The sequence below is a fragment of the Gekko japonicus genome, unplaced genomic scaffold, assembly GCF_001447785.1.
Source record: "Gekko japonicus isolate JY-2015 unplaced genomic scaffold, Gekko_japonicus_V1.1 scaffold2076, whole genome shotgun sequence".
Taxonomy (NCBI): Eukaryota; Metazoa; Chordata; class Lepidosauria; order Squamata; family Gekkonidae; genus Gekko; species Gekko japonicus.
This window is the reverse complement of record NW_015166482.1, coordinates 146,182-165,200: the sequence shown is the minus strand read 5'-3', so window position 1 is coordinate 165,200 and position 19,019 is coordinate 146,182. Positions and strand designations below refer to the sequence as shown.

Below are 19,019 nucleotides of genomic sequence, written 5' to 3'. Positions count from 1 at the left end.
GTTCCCTCTAAGCTGAGTTAGTGTGAGCTAGCTCACAGTTTTTTAGCCTCTGGCTCACACATTTTTGTCTTAGCTCAGGAAGGGATGGCTCCAGAGCAAACTAATTCATGCAGTAGCCATATCGCTCGCTCACAACTTTAATCCCAGTAGCTCACAAAGTAGAATTTTTGCTCACAAGACTCCACAGCTTAGAGGGAACGTTGGTGCCAGGCCAACATATTTCTTTTTGCCCAGGTTTTTAACATAGGGGCTCCATCTGAGCTGTTTCACAGTCTGCTTCAGGACTGAGGGGTGTTTTATGAGTGGCGTGTTTAAAGTGTCAGGCTAGCATCTGGGAGACCAAGTTTTGAATGCCCACTCTGCCATGGAAACATGCTGCACAACCTTGGGCCAGTTACAGAGTCTCAGCCTAACCTACCTCACAGGGTTGTTGTGAGGGTAAAATGGAAGAGAGGGGAATGATGAAAGCTTCTTTGGGTCCCCACTGGGGAGAAAGATGAGATAGAAATGAAGTAAATAAATATAATTTTAGGCTGTTTGTTTGTTTTATGCCCTGGCTTGTTTTGAATGGCTTTTGGGTATGATTTAAACATGCAAGTATCTTTTGTGATTGTTGAGTTTAATAATATAATAGCCGGCTCTAACAGGATGTTTTGGCCTGTTATTTTATTGGTTTCCTCCAGTATCTGTACCCAGAAAGATTGTATCTCGGAGCAGGACCACCAGCAGTGATATAAATCACTATAAAAGATAATCAAGAAATATATAGCGGCCTCATGGAAATCTCCCAAACCTCCTACTATTCAGAACTGGCGAAATAAATGTTGGGATCATTTTATAATGGACAAGATTGCAGATAAATATGAAGGGCAAACGAGTAATCATACAGGATCTCGTACCAAATTTGTGCGCAGGTGGTTCCCTTTGATCACATATTTCGTGGAAAATGATCTACTACCCTCAAATCTTAACTATCTGGAATGGATACATTTTTGATTCACAGGTGTTTAGGCTGAGCTCTTATCATATAAATTTTAGAAGTGAAAAGTAGATTAGAAGTGAAAAGGCTAGTTATGTGCAATATACAGATTATGTGCAATATACAGATACTGAGTTGAAATTGATTGAAAACACAATGTAATATATCTTTCAGTATGGATGTTTGTATTGTTTTAATTAAATAAAATTTTGAAAACCAAAAAACAAACATGCAAGTATGAATTGCCACCATAAATGCTTTTGCCTTAGTCCACATTTTGTGCGGAAGATGCAGTGTACGTTACACGAGAAATAAATTACTGTTTTTCCTCCTTTGGCCGGTTCAGTTGCAAAGAACAACAGCTGCAATCCAGCGAGAATCCAGCTACAATGGCGATGTCAGTTGACTGCAGCGGCACCTGTCGAGGTTAAAAAACCCAAGCCTCAAATTCAGCCTGAAAAAAGGTAGGGGGGACCTCCATGGTGAATCATCTCCAGAGGAATTGGTGAAAGATCGTGTGTTATGTGTTGCTTATGCAGAAGTACCTCAGAGAGGAGAATAAACTTACATCTGCCATAGGATAGGGCCACTTTGGGCTGGATCCGATCTTCTTTCAAGGCAGGGCTCTCCTGGCACCCACCAAGTGTTTTGGGAAAGTAAGTGGGAGCAAGTGAGGCTCCTACCCAGCAGGGCTTCTGATTGGAGATTGGATTGGCCGTGCAGATTGAAGTAACGTTGTTTTAATGGCAGCCGCTACTACAGTTGTATTTTTATCCTCTCACTCCTTATTGCCAGTGTATTTTTAAAATGACTCCTCTGGTCCCTTCTCCTTGGACTTCCTCCGTATGTGTGGTTGATTTCGCCTCCCATGGCGGCTATTTTGTGGTTGACTTTGCTTCCTTTGGCAGCCATTTTGTGATTACATCCACCACTCCGGGTCAGAATTTTGAAAGAGCTCATGGGGTCAAAAGTGTTCATGACCCCTGATTTAAGGAGTTATCAAAGAGGAACAGCTCCTTCCCTCAGGCAGTGAGAACTTATTTCTTCTTAATTTCTGTCCTACAAAATGTGTGGCAGGGTATGAGCTTTCGTGAGTCACTGCTCACTTCTTCAGAAAACTCCTACCCTGCCTCAGATTCTTTTAGTCTTTAAGGTGCTGCTGGACTCTTGCTCTTTTCTGCGGCTACAGACAGACTAACACAGCTTCCCATCTTGAATTTCTGTCCCGCCTTTCTTTCATGGAATTCGAAGGGGTATGCAGAGAGGCCCAAGAAGGCCTCCTGTCCAAGTACTGACCAGATCCAGACCTGCTTAGTTTCTGCAAATGTTGTTGCCTCGTGTTCTTTCAGATCATGGCCTGGACAAGCTGTGTCAGCTTGTGGTATCTGGAACTGTGTTGTGGGGGACTCTCTCTCTCTGTGTGTGTGTGTGTGTGTGTGTGTGTGTGTGTGTGTGTGAAACCTAGTTCTGCTTTTAAATACCAAAGAGTTCAGTGTAATTTTGGAGATCTATCTCAAGTAGCTAAAAGTAGTCCAGTCAGGAGATGTTGACCTGATGTGTACTATAGCTCGCTCCTCATTTTAGAACTGGAGGGTGAGACTGTGATCACACACACGGAATAATCCATTATCAGTCCACTTTCAGTGCACTTTCCAACTGGATTTTACTGTGTGAACAGGCAAAATCCAGTTGGAAAGTGCATTGGAAGTGGATGATTTAGTGTGTGTGATCTCAGCCTGAGAGAGGGAGAGGCTGGTTCCATGAACGAATCTCCCGGGTGTGCTTGTACTGCCAAATAACAGTTCTCCCCCATTCAGATCATGGTATAGGAAGATAAGGAGCTGAACCATTTTCCCTCAGCAGGCCTTGTTGCGGGAAATAGATAAAATTTTGTGGTTTCCTTCAATAGGGGGAAAGTGCTCAGGAGATATGTGCTGCCCCAGCCAGCGTGTGAGACTGTAATTAAGCAGAACCGCCAGATATCTTTAAGAGCAGTGCTTCCTGGGAATTGAAGTCTTTAGTTAGACACCCCACAGCATCCGGCACACAAAGGCGTGCGAGGGTTCGAGTTACAACTCTCTTCCTGTAGCCTTTGTTATCTATAACCAGCAAGGAGTGGGGACAAGCATCCTTTTCACCATGAGCCAGTGAAAGGAATTAAATCACAAAGATGTGAGTAAAGAACTCTTATGAATGCATGTGAAAAACTGAATAAAAGTGATTTATTCTACTTTGGCTGTGCGTTGAAAACTATTCAGAAGAGATGTGAGTAAAGAACTCTTATGAATGCATGTGAAAAACTGAATAAAAGTGATTTATTCTACTTTGGCTGTGCATTGAAAACTGTCCAGAAGACGCTGTCGGCTCAGCGTTAGACGGAATAGTGAAAAGGATGCTTGTCCCCACTCCTTGCTGGTTATAGGAACTACAGGAACTACAGTCTCAAACGCTGGCTGGGGCAGCACAAGATACGTTTATTTATTAAAACATTTATACCCCACTTTTCTTTGTAGCTCAAGGCGGCTTACAAATCTCCATGTGAGTTTGACCTTAATCCATGATCTGTATTTTGCAGCAAGATTTATATAGTGCTTTGCTTCTTTCCAGGGCATTCAGTACTGGTATCCTGTGGGTTGGATCCTATGAATTTTGATGCTACCTTCTCATTCCCCCAAGAGCCTCTTGAGACCTCTGAAAAGCCAATGCTGGGGCAAGAGAGAGGCCTGGGAGCAAAATGCCTGGAAAGAGAAGGAAGGAAGCCACATGCTGTTAAAATTTAGTAACTGTAGTGAGAAATCCACTACAGAAATCCACTTTAAATCCCCTTTTGAGTTGGATTTTGCCAGTTCACACAGTAAAAATCCAGTTGGAAAGTGCATTGAAAGTGGATTATTTAGTGTGTGTGACCACAGGCTTTGATTAGCATTCCCAGGCCCTGGTTACACGGAGAATTTGCCGTGCGAAAGGCACGAATGTCAGGCGGATTTTCGGGGCGCGATCACACCGCAACATCTGGGAAGCGTAGCGCACCCATGGTGTCCCGCTGAAGATGCAGAGTTAAAAAGTACCAAGGAAAGTGCACTAGTATCCAGAAAATGTGTGGCCCAGGCGTCCGGTGCCCGTCCATGTCCCGTCACAAACTGAATGCTTTTCGTAAGCGCATGCTCACAAACGAAACTGAAAGCAGTGCTGCTCTGCGGAACTGCACATGCGCACAAACACGAAACTGAACTGCGCATGCGCACAAACGCGAAATGCTTGTGTGATCGCGCTGCTCTGCTTCTTTGCCATGCTGCAGCATCGCCGTGTGATCGTCAGCTAACAGCCAAAGCACAAAGGCTCGGGGGACCATGTGATTGGGCTACCGCACTTTATTTTGCTCTGGGGCAAACAGCCACGCCTCCTCTGTGCGTTATCTGGCCCGTGTGACCGGGGCCCTAGACATCTTTCATGATATCTCTGTGCCCTCACTACAGGAACACATTTTCCATGCACAACACTCTAGGTTTAGCTAATCCAGAGCCTACAGGAAAGAAAGGGGGCAGTTCCCAGTTTCCTTCCCTGATTCTACTGCCCCTATATTCCTGTGGTGAGTAAACATCACAGATCAGGTGAAGGACCTCTTGCCAGCTGGGAGTAAGTCACTGTTATCTTGAGTCATCGTATGCTAAAATTGTTCGTCATTTCTGTTTTCATAGGAAACCAAAAACAGGGATTTTGATGTTGAACATGGGCGGCCCAGAGACTCTGGGAGAAGTACATGATTTCCTCCTTCGGTTGTTTCTGGACCGAGACCTAATGACGCTTCCAGTCCAAAAGTAAGACGCTTTGCTGGGGCAAATTTCTTAGCAAGCAGAAAGAAGTCACGTCACACTGCCACAAGCTGAAAAGCACTGGTTTCAGATTTTAGCGCCTGGCTTTGCTGGGAATTATGTTAATTATTTGTTAGCCTTTCCTTTCTTGAAACTGTATCTCTTGAAAACCAAGTAAGACTCAGTTTACACAAACTGCAGAATTAGATGACGACAGTGTTCTTGGACTTTGTAGTACTTGGGCAGGAAGTGCGTGATTGAATTCATCAGTGTACAAAATTAGGTAATGGGAAGGCGCTCTAAATTCATCTTCTTGATGCTTCTGATACCTTCCTCTAGGGTTCCCCCCCCCCCATGTGTGCGTGTATGAGGTACAAAACTTTCAGACATACAGTCCCCCACCTGCACTCTTCAGTGGTGGCATCCAGGTGTGTTCATTCTAACATGTAGTAAACTGCTTGTGTTAAAAGCTTACACACCCAACAGCTATACCAAGAGCATGTCATGTAAATCTTTGTTGGAACCCGAGCACACATGAAGTTTCCGGTTTTCGTCCCTGGCATCTCCACTTTGAATCCTCAAGGCTTTGTTGACGACGTTATAGCTCAGCGATGTTATTCTAATGAGAGTACTTGACGAACTTTCACCAGCTGCTATTTAACCAGGGTTTGAAGCAGAAAATGGATAGACAGGCATCATATGCTTTTACCCCAAGTTATGGCTTCTTTTTCCTACCAGGTGCCACTGGCAAAACTTTGCAAACTTCTTCTAAGTGCGATTTCAATGGGATAACATTCAAGGAAGTGTGAAGTCATAGCCCCCTCCTTTGCTTAATTGCTTAATACATTAAAAATTATGATACTTTAAAAACGTAACGTCCCTCAACTTTGGCTACATACCAATCCGTGGCTTGGCTCCTCCAGTAAATCTCAATTTATGGAAGGGATACCTGTCAACAAAAAAAAGACTACTGCCTCCACCAATTACAGCCCCCGACGATCCCCAGGATGCTTCTGGGGGACTCCAGCAACCACATGAGGAAGGGATGGGAAATCTGCGGCAGGAGGGGTAACCAGTAAAAATCTCTATGCCCCAGGACTATTTTTGGGCAGGAACGCACAGGAACGGAGTTCTGGCTGGCTTCAGAGTTGGCCACGCCCACTACAGCCAAAACCTCTGCACATGTGTAGCTACAGAGGGAAGGCCTGGAGAGCGAAACCACCCCCCCGGTGACTCAGAGGTGGGCGAAGGATCGGGGAGGCATCCTTCCAGGGCCCCCATACCTTCCTCAGCCTGTCCAAGAGCTGGCTTGTCCGGGCTCCCCGCAGCCGCGGGGCACCTGCGCAAACCAAGGGAAGGCATGGGGGTGTGGCCTAATATGCTAATGAGCTACACTCTCAGGGGTGTGGCCTAATATGCTAATGAGTTCCTGCTGGACGTTTTCTACAAAAAAAGCCCTGCTATGCCCCCTTCTGTTAGTGGAATTTTTCTGCCAGATCTAACTTGTACAGTGGTGGGAGTCCTACAGTGTTTGGACATCTGGTGTGTAAACATGATGCACGTTACCAAGGAGAACTTGCTATTGTGTTCAAGTGGTGTCGTGTTTAAGTGGAGCCCTTGGCTGCTGTGTGCGCATTGCTGAGTGGGCATGCTGCCTACTCTCTGGGCTCATGCTGGCGATGCTTGTGTGGTGTCTGAGAACCCCATTTAAAGAAGGGGAGAAGAAGAGATTGGATTTATACCCCGCCCTTCACTACCCAAAGGTGTCTCAGAGCGGCTCCATGTTTCTAAGATGATGGCAGTCTATAGTGCTGGTACTAACTGACAACTCTGTGTGTTTTCAGTAAGCTCGCGCCCTTCATTGCAAAGCGGCGCACTCCGAAAATCCAGGAGCAGTACAGTCAGATTGGAGGGGGATCGCCCATCAAGAAATGGACAGCGACACAAGGAGAGGCCATGGTGAAGCTCCTGGACGAAATGGCTCCTCATTCTGGTATCTGGGGCCTCTGTTTTATGCTTGTTTTTTAACTTGGGGGAACCATGTAGGATGCTCTGAGCTTTACAGATTTAATGTAGGCCGCGGTGGCTCAGAGGTTAAGACGCTGAGCTGCAGATTGGAAGGTCTAGTTCAGCAGTTCGAGACCCAAGTGCCGTGTGACGGAGTGAGCTCCCGTCTCTGGCCCCAGCTCCTACCAACCTAGCAGTTCGAAAGCAAGAAATTGCAAGTAGATAAATAGGTACCACTTTGGTGGGAAGGTAACAGCGTTCTGTGCGCCTCGGCGTTTAGTCATGCCGCCCACATGACCATGGAAACATTTTCGGACAGCGCTGACTCTTTGGCTTGGTAACGGAGATGAGCACCGCCCCCTAGAGTTGGATTCAACTGGCTTTTGAGCAAGGGAAACCTTTACAGATTTAATGATCTGTAAATGCAGCGAGATAAGTGTGCTGCTTCTTTCACGATGCTCCGAACTGGGATCTCGTGGGTTGGAGCCCATGATCTATCTTGTTCTATCTCAATGGCGACAACAGTGTTTATTTAGGAGATTGTCGTGCTGTCTGTCCTGATGCCTGCTCAAGGCAGCTTATGAGTAAAATAGAAAAGTGCAATATTTAAACAAACAAGGCCAGGGACATAAAAACAGCATAAAACGATCCATAAAGTAGACCTCTGACCAGAAGCAGGCCATAAAACAGCTTAAAAGATAAACGAACCCTAATTAAAATTATGTGTAAAAAGAAATGTTTTGGCCTGGCATCTAAAAGACAATACAGTCCCAAAGTCGAGGTGCCACCACAGGAAATGCCCTGTCTCCTGTCATAACCACCCTGGCCTCTGAAAGTGGGGGCATGTTGGGGGCACAGAGAGCAGGACTGAGGAAGCAGATTGTAGCTTACAGTAGTGTTTTAATTAGTTCTCGGAGTCATCTTGTGCTTTTGCACTGGTATTTTACGAATGCAACACTCTTCCGCAGAAGAAAGCCAAAGGTCCATAAACGTTCCCTGTTTGAGAAGAAGTAGATTTGATGTGCTGAATCTCTTGTGGGTTGTTCTCCGCATGGGTTTTGAGGTGACTGGAATATTCCGTTCTAAGGAAATGTGGTGTGTGATTGTGATTGGGCCCCCGACGTTTTTGAACCTGTGGGCACATTTGGCATTCCAACACAGTATGGTGGGAGCAGCGACTCAGTGGCTGCTGCAGGAGGAGGCGCCAGCCACGAAATGTTTGCGGCAGCTTAACTTCAGTAACACAGTGCAGATCCTTGTGCTGTGGTGGCAGCTGCTGCCAAAGCCATGTATTTTTTTAAAAAAAATCTGCAATAGCCAATCAGAAGCCTTGCTGGGCAAAAGCCCTACCTATCCCCCACCATCCACCCACTTCCTAAAAACACTTGGGGGGCACCAAAAAAGCATCGGTGAATGCTCTGGTGCCCATGGGCACCACGTTGGAAAAGACTCTTGAGAGTCCCTTGGACTGCAAGAAGATAAAATCAGTCAATCCTAAAAGAAATCAACCCTGACTGTTCCCTGGAAGGCCAGATAATGAAACTGAAGCTCAAATACTTTGGCCACCCAATGAGAAGGGAGCACTCACTGGAGAAGACCCTGATGCTGGGAAGGATTGAAGGCCAAAGAAGACGGGGACGGCAAAGGATGAGATGGTTAGACAGCGTCATCGATGCAATGAACATGAAACTGAGCAAACTTCAGAGGACGGCGGAAGACAGGAAGGCCTGGCGGGATCTGGTCCATGGGGTCGCGAAGAGTCGGACTTGACTGTGCGACTGAACAACAACAACAAAAACGGTGCTCCTAGTTATTCACACAAAATGTGAAACAGCCCTTAGTGTGAAGCACTAAGAGGTTTCTTGAAAGTTCCTCTTTTGCCTGGTGTGTCTCTTCCCCCCCTGCCCCGGCTATGCTGTTAAGCGGAAAAACTGTCGTTGGTCCCACCCAGGCCTTGGGAGACACCTCCCCTGCATCTAGGCCAGAAGATAAGAAAGGCTGTTTTGAAAATGACAGGTTCGCTCTGTGTGTGGCGGGGTGGGGGTGTCTCTTCTTCTGAGTGTTATATCTGTGTAGGGGTTTACGTCTGAACTGATGCAAACATGCATAAAATACGCGGTATAGTCCTCTTGGTAAATATTAGTCCTTGAAAGGGAGTGTTAAGCTAGAACCTCTTGCAAGAGGTTTGTTTTACCCAGGCGGAGCATTCAGACAGTGTTTGTTTCCTGTTTGCAGGCCTCAGTGTGGTCCAGTTGACTGTGCCACCTCCTGCCTGTTATGGACCCATCTCTTGGGCCCCTCTGCTGGGATGATGGGGAGATGGGAGTAGAGGTGGTGGGGAAACTGAATAACAAGCAGATGCTGGGAAAAACTGAATGCATCCTGGCCTTTGTCCATGTCCTCCTTTGGACTGGGCTCTAGACAACACCCCCCCTTGAGTCCTTTATGAAGAATGAAAAGCTTTAAAAGGTGTATGAGAGCCAGTTTGGTGTAGTGGTTAAGTCTGCGGACTCCACTCCTCCACTCGCAGCTGCCGGATGAACTTGGGCAAGCCATAGTTCTGACAACAGCTGTCCTTGAAAGGGCAGTCCTCGAAAGAGCTCTCTCAGCCCCACCTACCTCACAGGGTGTCTTGTGGGGAGGGGAAGGGAAAGGAGTTTGTAAGCTGCCCTGAGGGCGGGATATAAATCCGATCTCCTCTTCTTCTTCTAAATAAATAATAGTTTTTTTAAAGTAGCTTTTTATTATTATTGTTTTAAATTAAAATAGGGATACAGAAAAGCAAGAGAAAAGGGGAAATATAGATATTATAATAATCTATTAACGTATTCATAACAAGGATAATCAACATCAGAGTAAATATAGAGCATTTAACATAAACATTGAAAAGACATAGTATTAGGAGGAGGAGGAGATTGGATTTATACCCCGTCCTTCACTACCCAAAGGAGTCTCAGAGCGGCTTACAAACTCCTTTCCCTTCCCCTCCCCACAACCCACAACAGACACCCTGTGAGGTAGGTGGGGCTGAGAGAGCTCTGACAGAAACTGCTCTTTTTCAAGAACAGCTCTTATCAGAGCTACTGCTATTTTTCAAGAACAGCTCTGACAGAACTATGGCTTGCCCAAGGTCATCCAGCCAGGTGCAAGTGGAGGCGTGGGGAATCAAACCTGGTTCTCCCAGATTAGAGCCCGCGCACTTAACCACTACACCATACTGGAAGGTTTTTACATACTGTATACATTTATTATTAAAGCCTAGCCTTTATTACCATTAATCACTATTAATATTAACTGTTAGTTATTGATTATTATATTATATGTTCCATTGCATCTTAATACAACTACGGTTGTCATAATCAAACTAAAAGGTGTAAATAAATAATCCTGGCTTGGCACGATCTCTCAGAGAAGCCTGTCATGGTTGAGCACTTCAGAGCTGAAGGATGGTCGCCCGTTGCCCTTTACCCGTGGCGCGCAAGTTGGTAGCTTTTTAAAAACAACAACACAGGGCTGGGTTCTCAGGAGCATCGAGTTAATCGTTTTGGGAGGGTTATCTGCTCCTGTCAGGCCTCGTCACTCCCTCTTGCTTCAAGATCTTACTTTTCCCCAAGAAAAAGTCGCCTGTTGTGTTATCTGGTTGGACATCCTTTGCATGTTAACTCCGGCTCCCATTGTGTTTGCGAAGGCTGTCTTGTGTTGCTTCCACGAGGGCTGCATACCGATAACTTGTTAGGGAAATACAGGTCTGAGGCGGGCGAGAAATGACATTTGCAACAGTTCTTGCGTTGGAGGCCTCTGGGAGGGTTTCGCCGCACTCGGGATTCCGTTTGGACTCGACGGCTTGTCTGAGTTGCCCTTTTTAGGCAATGTGCTAAAAAGTGTGCATCTCATGAGAAATGATTCCATGGCAGAGTTGGTTGGCTTTGGCCTTCTTGAAGTGTGTGGGGTGCCCGGCAGAGCTCCCTCTAAGCTGTGGAGCCTTGTGAGCAGAAATTCTACTTTGTGAGCTACTGGCATTAAAGTTGTGAGCGAGCGACTTGGCTGCTGCAGAACCTGCAAGTAAGAAGGTCTTTTCTCTGAGATTCAGTAGACTCAGGTTGGACAAAAGGCAATACTTCTTTACACAGTGAGTGATTAAAATGTGGAATTTGCTGCCAGAGGATGTAGTGATGGCCACAGGCATAGAAAGCTTTAAAAGGGGATTAGACAGATTCATGGAAGGTAGGTCTATGAATGGCTTCTAGCCATGGTGACCGAAGGGAATCTCCCATGTCCAGTGGCAGTCGACCTCTGGATCCCAGTGCCAGGAGGAAACTTCAGGGAAAGGACTCGGCTTCTGTGCCTGGTTGTTGGCCGTCCAGAGGGACTGGTTTGCTCTGGAGCCCTCCTTCCTGAGCGAAGGCAAATATGTGTGTAAAAGGTAAAGGTTCCCTTGCTCGAAAGCCAGTCGAGTCCGACTCTAGGGTTGCGGTGCTCATCTCCGTTTCAAAGCCGAAGAGCCAGCGCTGTCCGGAGACGTTTCTGTGGTCATGTGGCCGGCATGACTAAACACCAAGGCACACGGAACGCTGTTACCTTCCCACTGAAGTGGTACCTATTTATCTACTTGCAGTTTCTTGCTTTCGAACGGCTAGGTTGGCAGGAGAAATATGTGTGAGCCGGAGGCTAAAAAACTGTGAGCTAGCTCACACAAACTCAGCTTAGAGGGAACACTGGTGCCCAGCATGTTTCATAATTATTTATTTATTTGTACTCTGCCCTTCTCTTCAATGGGGACACAGAGCAGCTTATATCATTCTCTCTTTCATTTTATCCTCACAACAGCCCCACAAGGTAGGTTAGGCCGAGAGAGTGTGTCATCCGGTGAGCTTCCATGGCACCAGGGGAGGATTAGAACCTGGGTCTCCCGGATACTAGTCAGGTACTCTTAACCACAACACCACACTGGCTCTCGTATGAAATAGAATTAGAGAGAGAGAGAGGAGTAAGTCAAAGAATTTTATTTCAGTGGGACTGGTAAACATGCTTAGTGATTTCCCCCTATTGCAGATAGTAATGTAAACGTTAGCCGGATCGTGTCCAAATATCTATGTATCCATTTGTATCCTATCTGGCCTCTAAGGAGCTAACTACGGCATATGTTGCTCTTCTCTCCTATATTGTGTCCTCAGAAAACCCTGTAAAGTAGGTTGGGCGGAGAGAGGGTGACTTGCCTAAACTTACCCAGCGCGTTTTATGGCAGAGCTCTAGGCTAGCTCTGTAAATGATCGTATTCACAGATCCCTTTTGGTATTTTTTTTTTATAAACAACTAATGCGTAGTGTGAGACCAGGGTCTGGGAGACCCAGGTTTGAATCTTGACTCTGCCATGGAGAGTTGCTGGATGACCTTGGGCTAGTAACACAGACTCTGCCTACTTCATAGGGCGCTGGTTGTGGGAAACAACATTGTATCCTGCTTTGGTGTGATGTAGTGGTTTGGTGTAGGGGTTAAGAGCACGGACTCGAATTTGGGAGAACCGGGTTCGATCCCCCACTCCACATGCAGCTGCTGGTGTGACCTTGGGGTCAGTCACAAGTTCTTTCAGAGCTGTTCTCTCAAGGGCAGTTCTCGAAAGAGCTCTCTCAGCCCCACCCACCTCACAGGGGTTGTCGGGTGGGGAAGGGAAAGGTGGTTGTAAGCCGCTCTGAGACTCTGAGTGAAGGGCAGAGTATAACTCCAACCTCTTCTTCTTTAGTTTCCTTTTGGGAAGAGAAGCAGGCTGTAAATATCCAAATAAATTGCATTCGCCTTCCACCTTTCCTGCTTTGGAATTATCACGGGGATGCCAGACCAAGGCCCACTGAACTTTGGTGCCGGATGTATGATGTCCCTTAGTGTATCCGTGGGCTCTTCTCCCTTCCCCATTCTCTTTGCTGTGAAGCATTTGCTGCACACGCTCAGTCTCCTTTTCTCGCACCTCTTCTGGGAGCAAACCGTTTCCCCTTTTCCCTCTGTCAGGCTGCCTCCTCCCCTCCTCCCCTTACCTTTCTTTACAGAGTGGGGGGGGGCTCACACATTTCTGCACTTTTCCCTCTGTCAGGCTGCCTCCTCCCCTTCTCCCTTACCTTTCTTTACAGGGGTGTGTGTGCTCACATTTCTGCATCGGAAGGGAAATGCTGCCTCCCAGTGGCCCAGACAGAAATGGTCACCATTATAAGCTATTCGCTTGCACCTGCATGCACAGTCTTCATTTGAGAATGCAGTGTCACATAAAGTCTTAGCAGCGTGTAAAACAGTCACCCCCCCTTTTTTTAAAAAAAGAAAGAATTGCATGTAATAATTCAAGGTCAAGCAGGGTGGGTGCATGTATGAGCTGGCCCCATAGAGAACGGCGTGTCTTTATTTAATTATTTATTTCCTGCCGTTCACCCCCGTGGGGTTCCCAAGCCGTTGACATCATTCTCCTCACCCCCGTTCTATCCTCACAACAGCAACCACCCTGTGAGGTAGGTTAGGCCGAGAGCGTGCCTGGCCCCAGGTCACCCAGTAAGCTTCCGTGGCACAAGTGTGGATTCGAACCTGGATTTCCCAAATCCCAGGCTGACACTTTAACCACTACACCATGCTGGTGCTTAAAGAAGCAGGAAAGAGCTGCAACTCGAGATGCTAGGATTCTTACCGTTTGGGGGTTTCGTTCCTAAACTAGAACTTAAATCTCTGAAGATAGCATGGATCTGGTATTTAGCAGCTTAAACATTCCCCGTTCCTTCAGCCTCTCTGTTTAGGATGTTTTTCAGAGCTCCCTCCCTCCCCACTCGATCATCTTCATTGCCTTCCTTTGAACCAGTTTGAAAAGGCGGAGCTGAAGGGGAAAGGCAAGAAGGAAGGGATGTGGTTAGAGAAAGGGTGGAGCCAAAGGTGAGGCGCCAATGTGGAGGAGTGACAAGACGAGGAAGGGGCAGTACCAAAGCTGGAGGGCGGGCAGTCGTACTGTTCCCCTAGGCCCACAGAAACCCAGAGCCGGGCTTGTTCAGAATACCGAATTTAGGAAATGCTTAGGAGAGCCAGTTTGGTGTAGTGGTTACGTGCGTGGACTCTAATCTGGGAGAACCGGGTTTGATTCCCCACTCCTCCTCTTGCACCTGGCTGGATGACCTTGGGCAAGCCATAGTTCTGTCAGAGCTGTTCTTGAAAAAGAGCAGTTTTTGTCAGAGCTCTCTCAGCCCCACCTACCTCACAGGGTGCCTGTTGTGGGGAGGGGAAGGGAAAGGAGTTTGTAAGCCGCTCTGAGACTCCTTTGGGTAGTGAAGGGCGGGGTATAAATCCAATCTCCTCCTCCTCTTCTTCTGAACATAGAGTTTTCTTCCCTGGTAACTAGGCAATAAGGTCACCTGATGCCTTCTCTTTCCAGCTCCCCACAAGTACTATATCGGCTTCCGTTATGTCCATCCTCTGACAGAAGAAGCGATTGAGCAGATGGAGGAAGAGGGCGTCGAAAGGGCCATTGCTTTCACACAGTACCCACAGTTCAGCTGCTCGACGACAGGTAAGTTTGCACTCGGAAGGCAGTGTCCAAAGCTCAACTTGATCTGTGATCATTAACTTTGGGACTACTCTTTAAACACTAGAATACGTGAGATAATTGCAAGTAAGAAGGTCTTTTCTCTGAGATTCAGTAGACTCAGGTTGGACAAAAGGCAATGCTTCTTTACACAGCGAGTGATTAAAATGTGGAATTTGATGCCAGAGGATGTAGTGATGGCCACAGGCATAGAAAGCTTTAAGGGGGGATTAGTCAGATTCATGGAAGGTAGGTCTATCAATGGCTTCTAGCCATGGTGACCGAAGGGAACCTCCCATGTCCAGTGGCAGTCGACCTCTGGATCCCAGTGCCAGGAGGAAACTTCAGGGAAAGGACTCGGCTTCTGTGCCTGGTTGTTGGCCGTCCAGAGGGACTGGTTAGCCACTGTGTGAGACAGGATGCTGAACCAGATAAACCACTGGTCTGATCCAGCACAGCTCATGTCCTTATTTTACCTCTCTGTTGAGAAACGACAGGCCAGCCTTGGGAGACGGGGGCCAGACCTGGAGGTGAGGATATGTCAAGCTTCCTTATACTGAATCAGGCCCTGGGTCCATCAAGGCCAGCATTGTCTACTCAGACTGGCAGTGGCTCCCCCAGATCTCAGGTGGAGGTCTTTCACATCACCACTTGTTGACTGGAGAAGGGCCTTCTGAATGCCAAGCAGATACGATACCACAAAGCCACGGCCCTTCCAAGCTAGTTCAAACCCCACCGTTTCGCCCTCCTTCTAAAGTTTACTTTGCATTCTAAGCAGTGCCTTAAATCAGACTCTCATCCTTCCCTTCTTCCAAGGAGCTCAGGGTGGCACGCCGGCTTCTCCTCTCCTTCTCACAACAACCCTGTGAGGTAGATTAGGCTGAGCGAGAGTGAGCAGGCCAAGGTCACCCAGGGAGCTTCTGCACTCGAGTGGAGATTTGGATCTGGGTCTCTCCAGGCTTGGCGTGACTCTCTCACTGCAACATGACACCATCTCCCCTGAGGGTACACTTGACGTTGGAGTGATAGATTTATGGCTGGGGTGGCTGCTTTGGTTGGGAGGGCAGAAGGAGATCGTGTTGAAGCCAGGCATGACACCATCTCCCCTGAGGGTACACTTGCCGTTGGAGTGATAGATTTATGGCGAAGGCAGAGGAGCTTCCCTGTGCAACTTTGAAGAGGCTCAGGGTCTCATGTCAGCTGCGCACCGCAATCCACGCAAAGGCAGTGATGGGCCCTTTCTAGCACGTCGGCACAGACTCTTCGGGGGCGACAGATCTCTGGTGCGCAAGCTGAGCCTTTCCTAACCGCTTTGCGCAGATTGTGGCCATGGTGAATTGCTGAACTCCTGCAGAGTCGCGTAGGGAGGGGGGGAGCTCTTTTTAGGATTTGAGTAGCTTCTAGGCAGGAACAGCTTCAGGAAGGTAGTCAAGCCTCAAAGAGGGGGTATTCCAAAGGCATGGGAAATGCCGTGTCTGACCTCTAAAGGAAGGGGCACGGAAAGCAGGGCTCAGGAAGCGGAGTGTGCCTTACAGTAGCATTTAAACTAGTTCTTCTTGGGAGTTGTGCTTTGTCTGAAGTGGTATTTTAAGAATCTGATACTCGCCTGCTACAGCAGGGTTTGTCTCCTCTCCAGCAGTGGCTAGCGGGGGCACCCAGGAAAGCTTCCAAGCAGAGCTCTGGTTGTCACGAGGATCAGGCATATTGTCATTGAATATGCAAGGTCTGCTTTCCTCATATGCATCCACTGTTTGATGAGTAGTAGACTTGGCGTTCCGTGGGCCTTGGCGTTTAGTCCGGCCGGCCACGACCACGGAAACGTCTTCAGACAGCGCTGGCTCTTCGGCTTGGAAACGATGCGCCCCCCCCCCCCCGCCCCCCGAGTCGGGTTCAACTGACTTTTGAGCAAGGAAAACCTTTACCTTTACCTTTTTACTTAGACTTGGTGTGCTGAAACCCCTGTGGGTCACTCTCCCCGCTAACAGTCATGATTCGTTTTGCGTTTCAGGGAGCAGTTTAAATGCTATCTACCGCTACTATAACACAAAAGGGGCAAAGCCGAAGATGAAGTGGAGCACCATCGACCGGTGGCCGACGCATCCCCTCCTCATTCAGGTGTGGCATTCTTGCAGTGGGGAGCAAAGCCGGGAGAGTTAGAAGAAGAAGAAGAGATTGGATTTATACCCCGCCCTTCACTCGGAGTCTCAGAGTGGCTTACAAACTCCTTTTCCTTCCCCTCCCCACAACAGACAGCCTGTTGAGGTAGCTGGGGCTGAGAGAGCTCTTGACAGACACTGCTCTTTTCAGGGACAGCTCTCATTAGAACTATGGCTTGCCCAAGGTCATCCAGCCAGGTGCATGTGGAGGAGTGGGGACTCAAACCCGGTTAGTCTTGTAACTAAATACACACATGCACACACACGCACTCTCCATTAATAATGCAGTGCACATGAAACTGGCATACTGATACTGGCTGTTGTTCCACCGAGGCCAGTGTTGTCTGCTCTGCCTGGCTGAAGCCCTCCAACCAAGGCCTTTCGTATCACCAACTATGTTGTCCTTTGAACTGAAGATGCCAGGGATTGAACTTGGGACCTTCTGCATGCAATGCAGGTGCTCTACTGCTGAGCCATGCCTCCCCTCTGCAGCTATGCTGGCCCAGTAGCCAAATATTTGTCATGTGCAAGGAGGTGTGAGTTATTTGGATGTTTGTATGCTGTCCTTTCCTCTGGGATCTTGAGATATCATCCCTGGAGCTACTCTGTTGGTTCTTCCAGTGATCGATGGGTACAGTATTAGCCAGTGAGCCAGTTTGGTGTAGTGTTTAAGAGCGGTAGACTCTAATCTGGGAGAACCGGGTTTGATTCCCCACGTCTTCACATGCAGCTGCTGCGTGACCTTGGGCAAGCCACAGTTCTCTCGGAGCTGTTCTCTCAAGAGCAGTTCTCAAAGAGCTCTCTCAGCCCCACCTACCTCACAGGGTGTCTGTTGTGGGAAGGGGAAGGGAAAGGAGATTGTAAGCTGCTCTGAGACTCTGAGTGAAGGGTGGGGTATTCATCCAATCTCCGCCCCCCCCAAGACTAAGGCTCAGTTCACATGTGCAGGTAAACAAGGTGGTAGAATGGACTCCACCTCTTTGGACTGCAGGGGGCATTTTGGAATGTGCCCTCCCAAGCTAAAAACGCCTTGCAGATAGAAAACTGGCAAAGACAGGGTAGAGCTTGTGCTCCGTGGTACGCTAGCTTTCTGCTTTCATGGAGGGTTTTTCTCTCTCATGGAACGAGAGACATTGAAAGCTAGAATCCACCCCTTGCTACTTGAAGTGGTGCAGTCCATTCGTTCCTGTTCTTCTGTTTGTCTAAGCAAGGCCTCCGTCCCTGTCTCCTGCGCCATGCCACTTGTTAGGGGATGGCCCCGCACACGTTGACTGGCATTGTGAAAAGGGGATGGAGAAGCAGGCATGTTGCCTTAATGGTAGAGACCAAGTTGGGTTGGAGGGACGCATTAAGAAATCATCTACCTGGGTGAGATGGACTGGTCCTTATTCGTTGGTCAGTGTTTGAAGAACCTTGAAAGCCAGTTTGGTGCAGTGGTTAAATGCATGGACTCTAATCTGGGAGAACCGGGTTTGATTCCCCACTCCTCCACTTGCACCTGCTGGATGACCTTGGGCAAGCCATAGTTCTGTCAGAGGTGTTCTTGAAAAAGAGCAGTTTCTGTCAGAGCTCTCTCAGCTGCCCCACCTACCTCACAGGGTGTCTGTCGTGGGGAGGGGAAGGGAAAGGAGTTTGTAAGCCGCTCTGAGACTCTCTTGGGTAACGAAGGGCAGGGTATAGATCCAACCTCTTCTTCTTCTCTTCTTCCCGCAGAATAGAATGTGTATTTAGAAAGCTAACCTTCTGAGCCAAATTAAAGCCAGATCTGTAGAAGGAAGAAACAGAAATAATGGGACCTGTTGAAAGAAGCTTGCATGGTTAGCTTGCCTTGTCCAATGCACTTCTGTTTGTTTTAGGAGGCAAGCAGGTAGGCAGGGCATTAGAACCCTGCTCCCAACCCCAAGAAACCCTATTTAACAACCTGCTATTTCCTCTCCGATCTTAAATGTCAACAAGCAGTGATGAGATATTAATAAACTTACTTTTGCTGTGTCCAGGACAGCATTGTCTACTTAGACTGGCAGCAGCTCTCTGGGTTCTCTCATTGCCTACTATCTGATCCTTTTAGTTGGAGAGTTATTAACATGTGGAATTCACTGCTGCAGGAAATGGTGGCAGCTACAAGCACAGACAGCTTCAAGAGGGGATTGGATAAACATATGGAGCAGAGGTCCATCAGTGGGTATTAGCCATAAGGTATAGATAGGAATCGGGGAATTTCCATCGCCTTGAAGTGCCAGGCCCCCGAGTCGTGAAGTTGGCCCACACCAGAGCCAGGACGTTTTCGGTGGCGGCTCCTATCTCGTGGAATGAGCTCCCGGAGGAGATCCGGGCCCTGCGGGACCTCGTACAGTTCCGCAGGGCCTGCAAGACGGAGCTCTTCCGCCAGGCCTTCGAGTAGGAGCCGCCGCCGCCACTATTCCATCACTGAGATTCCATCATCCATCTACCGTATTGGGGGGGGGGGAGATGTCGCCCGATTGAGCTGGGAAATAGTACTCCTGGCGCTCCTCCTATTA

At 48.0% G+C, this 19,019-nt stretch overlaps 1 protein-coding gene across 1 annotated transcript in view; it reads left to right on the top strand.

The window, feature by feature from the left end:
- FECH (ferrochelatase) overlaps positions 1 to 19,019 on the top strand; it is a 37,411-nt gene that overhangs the window by 1,275 nt on the left and 17,117 nt on the right. Inside the window, exons 2-6 of the mRNA XM_015412134.1 lie at positions 1,326 to 1,443; positions 4,678 to 4,797; positions 6,636 to 6,784; positions 14,195 to 14,329; positions 16,353 to 16,459. Of these exons, the coding sequence (XP_015267620.1) occupies positions 1,326 to 1,443; positions 4,678 to 4,797; positions 6,636 to 6,784; positions 14,195 to 14,329; positions 16,353 to 16,459 (629 nt within the window). The remainder of the gene's footprint in view (positions 1 to 1,325; positions 1,444 to 4,677; positions 4,798 to 6,635; positions 6,785 to 14,194; positions 14,330 to 16,352; positions 16,460 to 19,019) is intronic.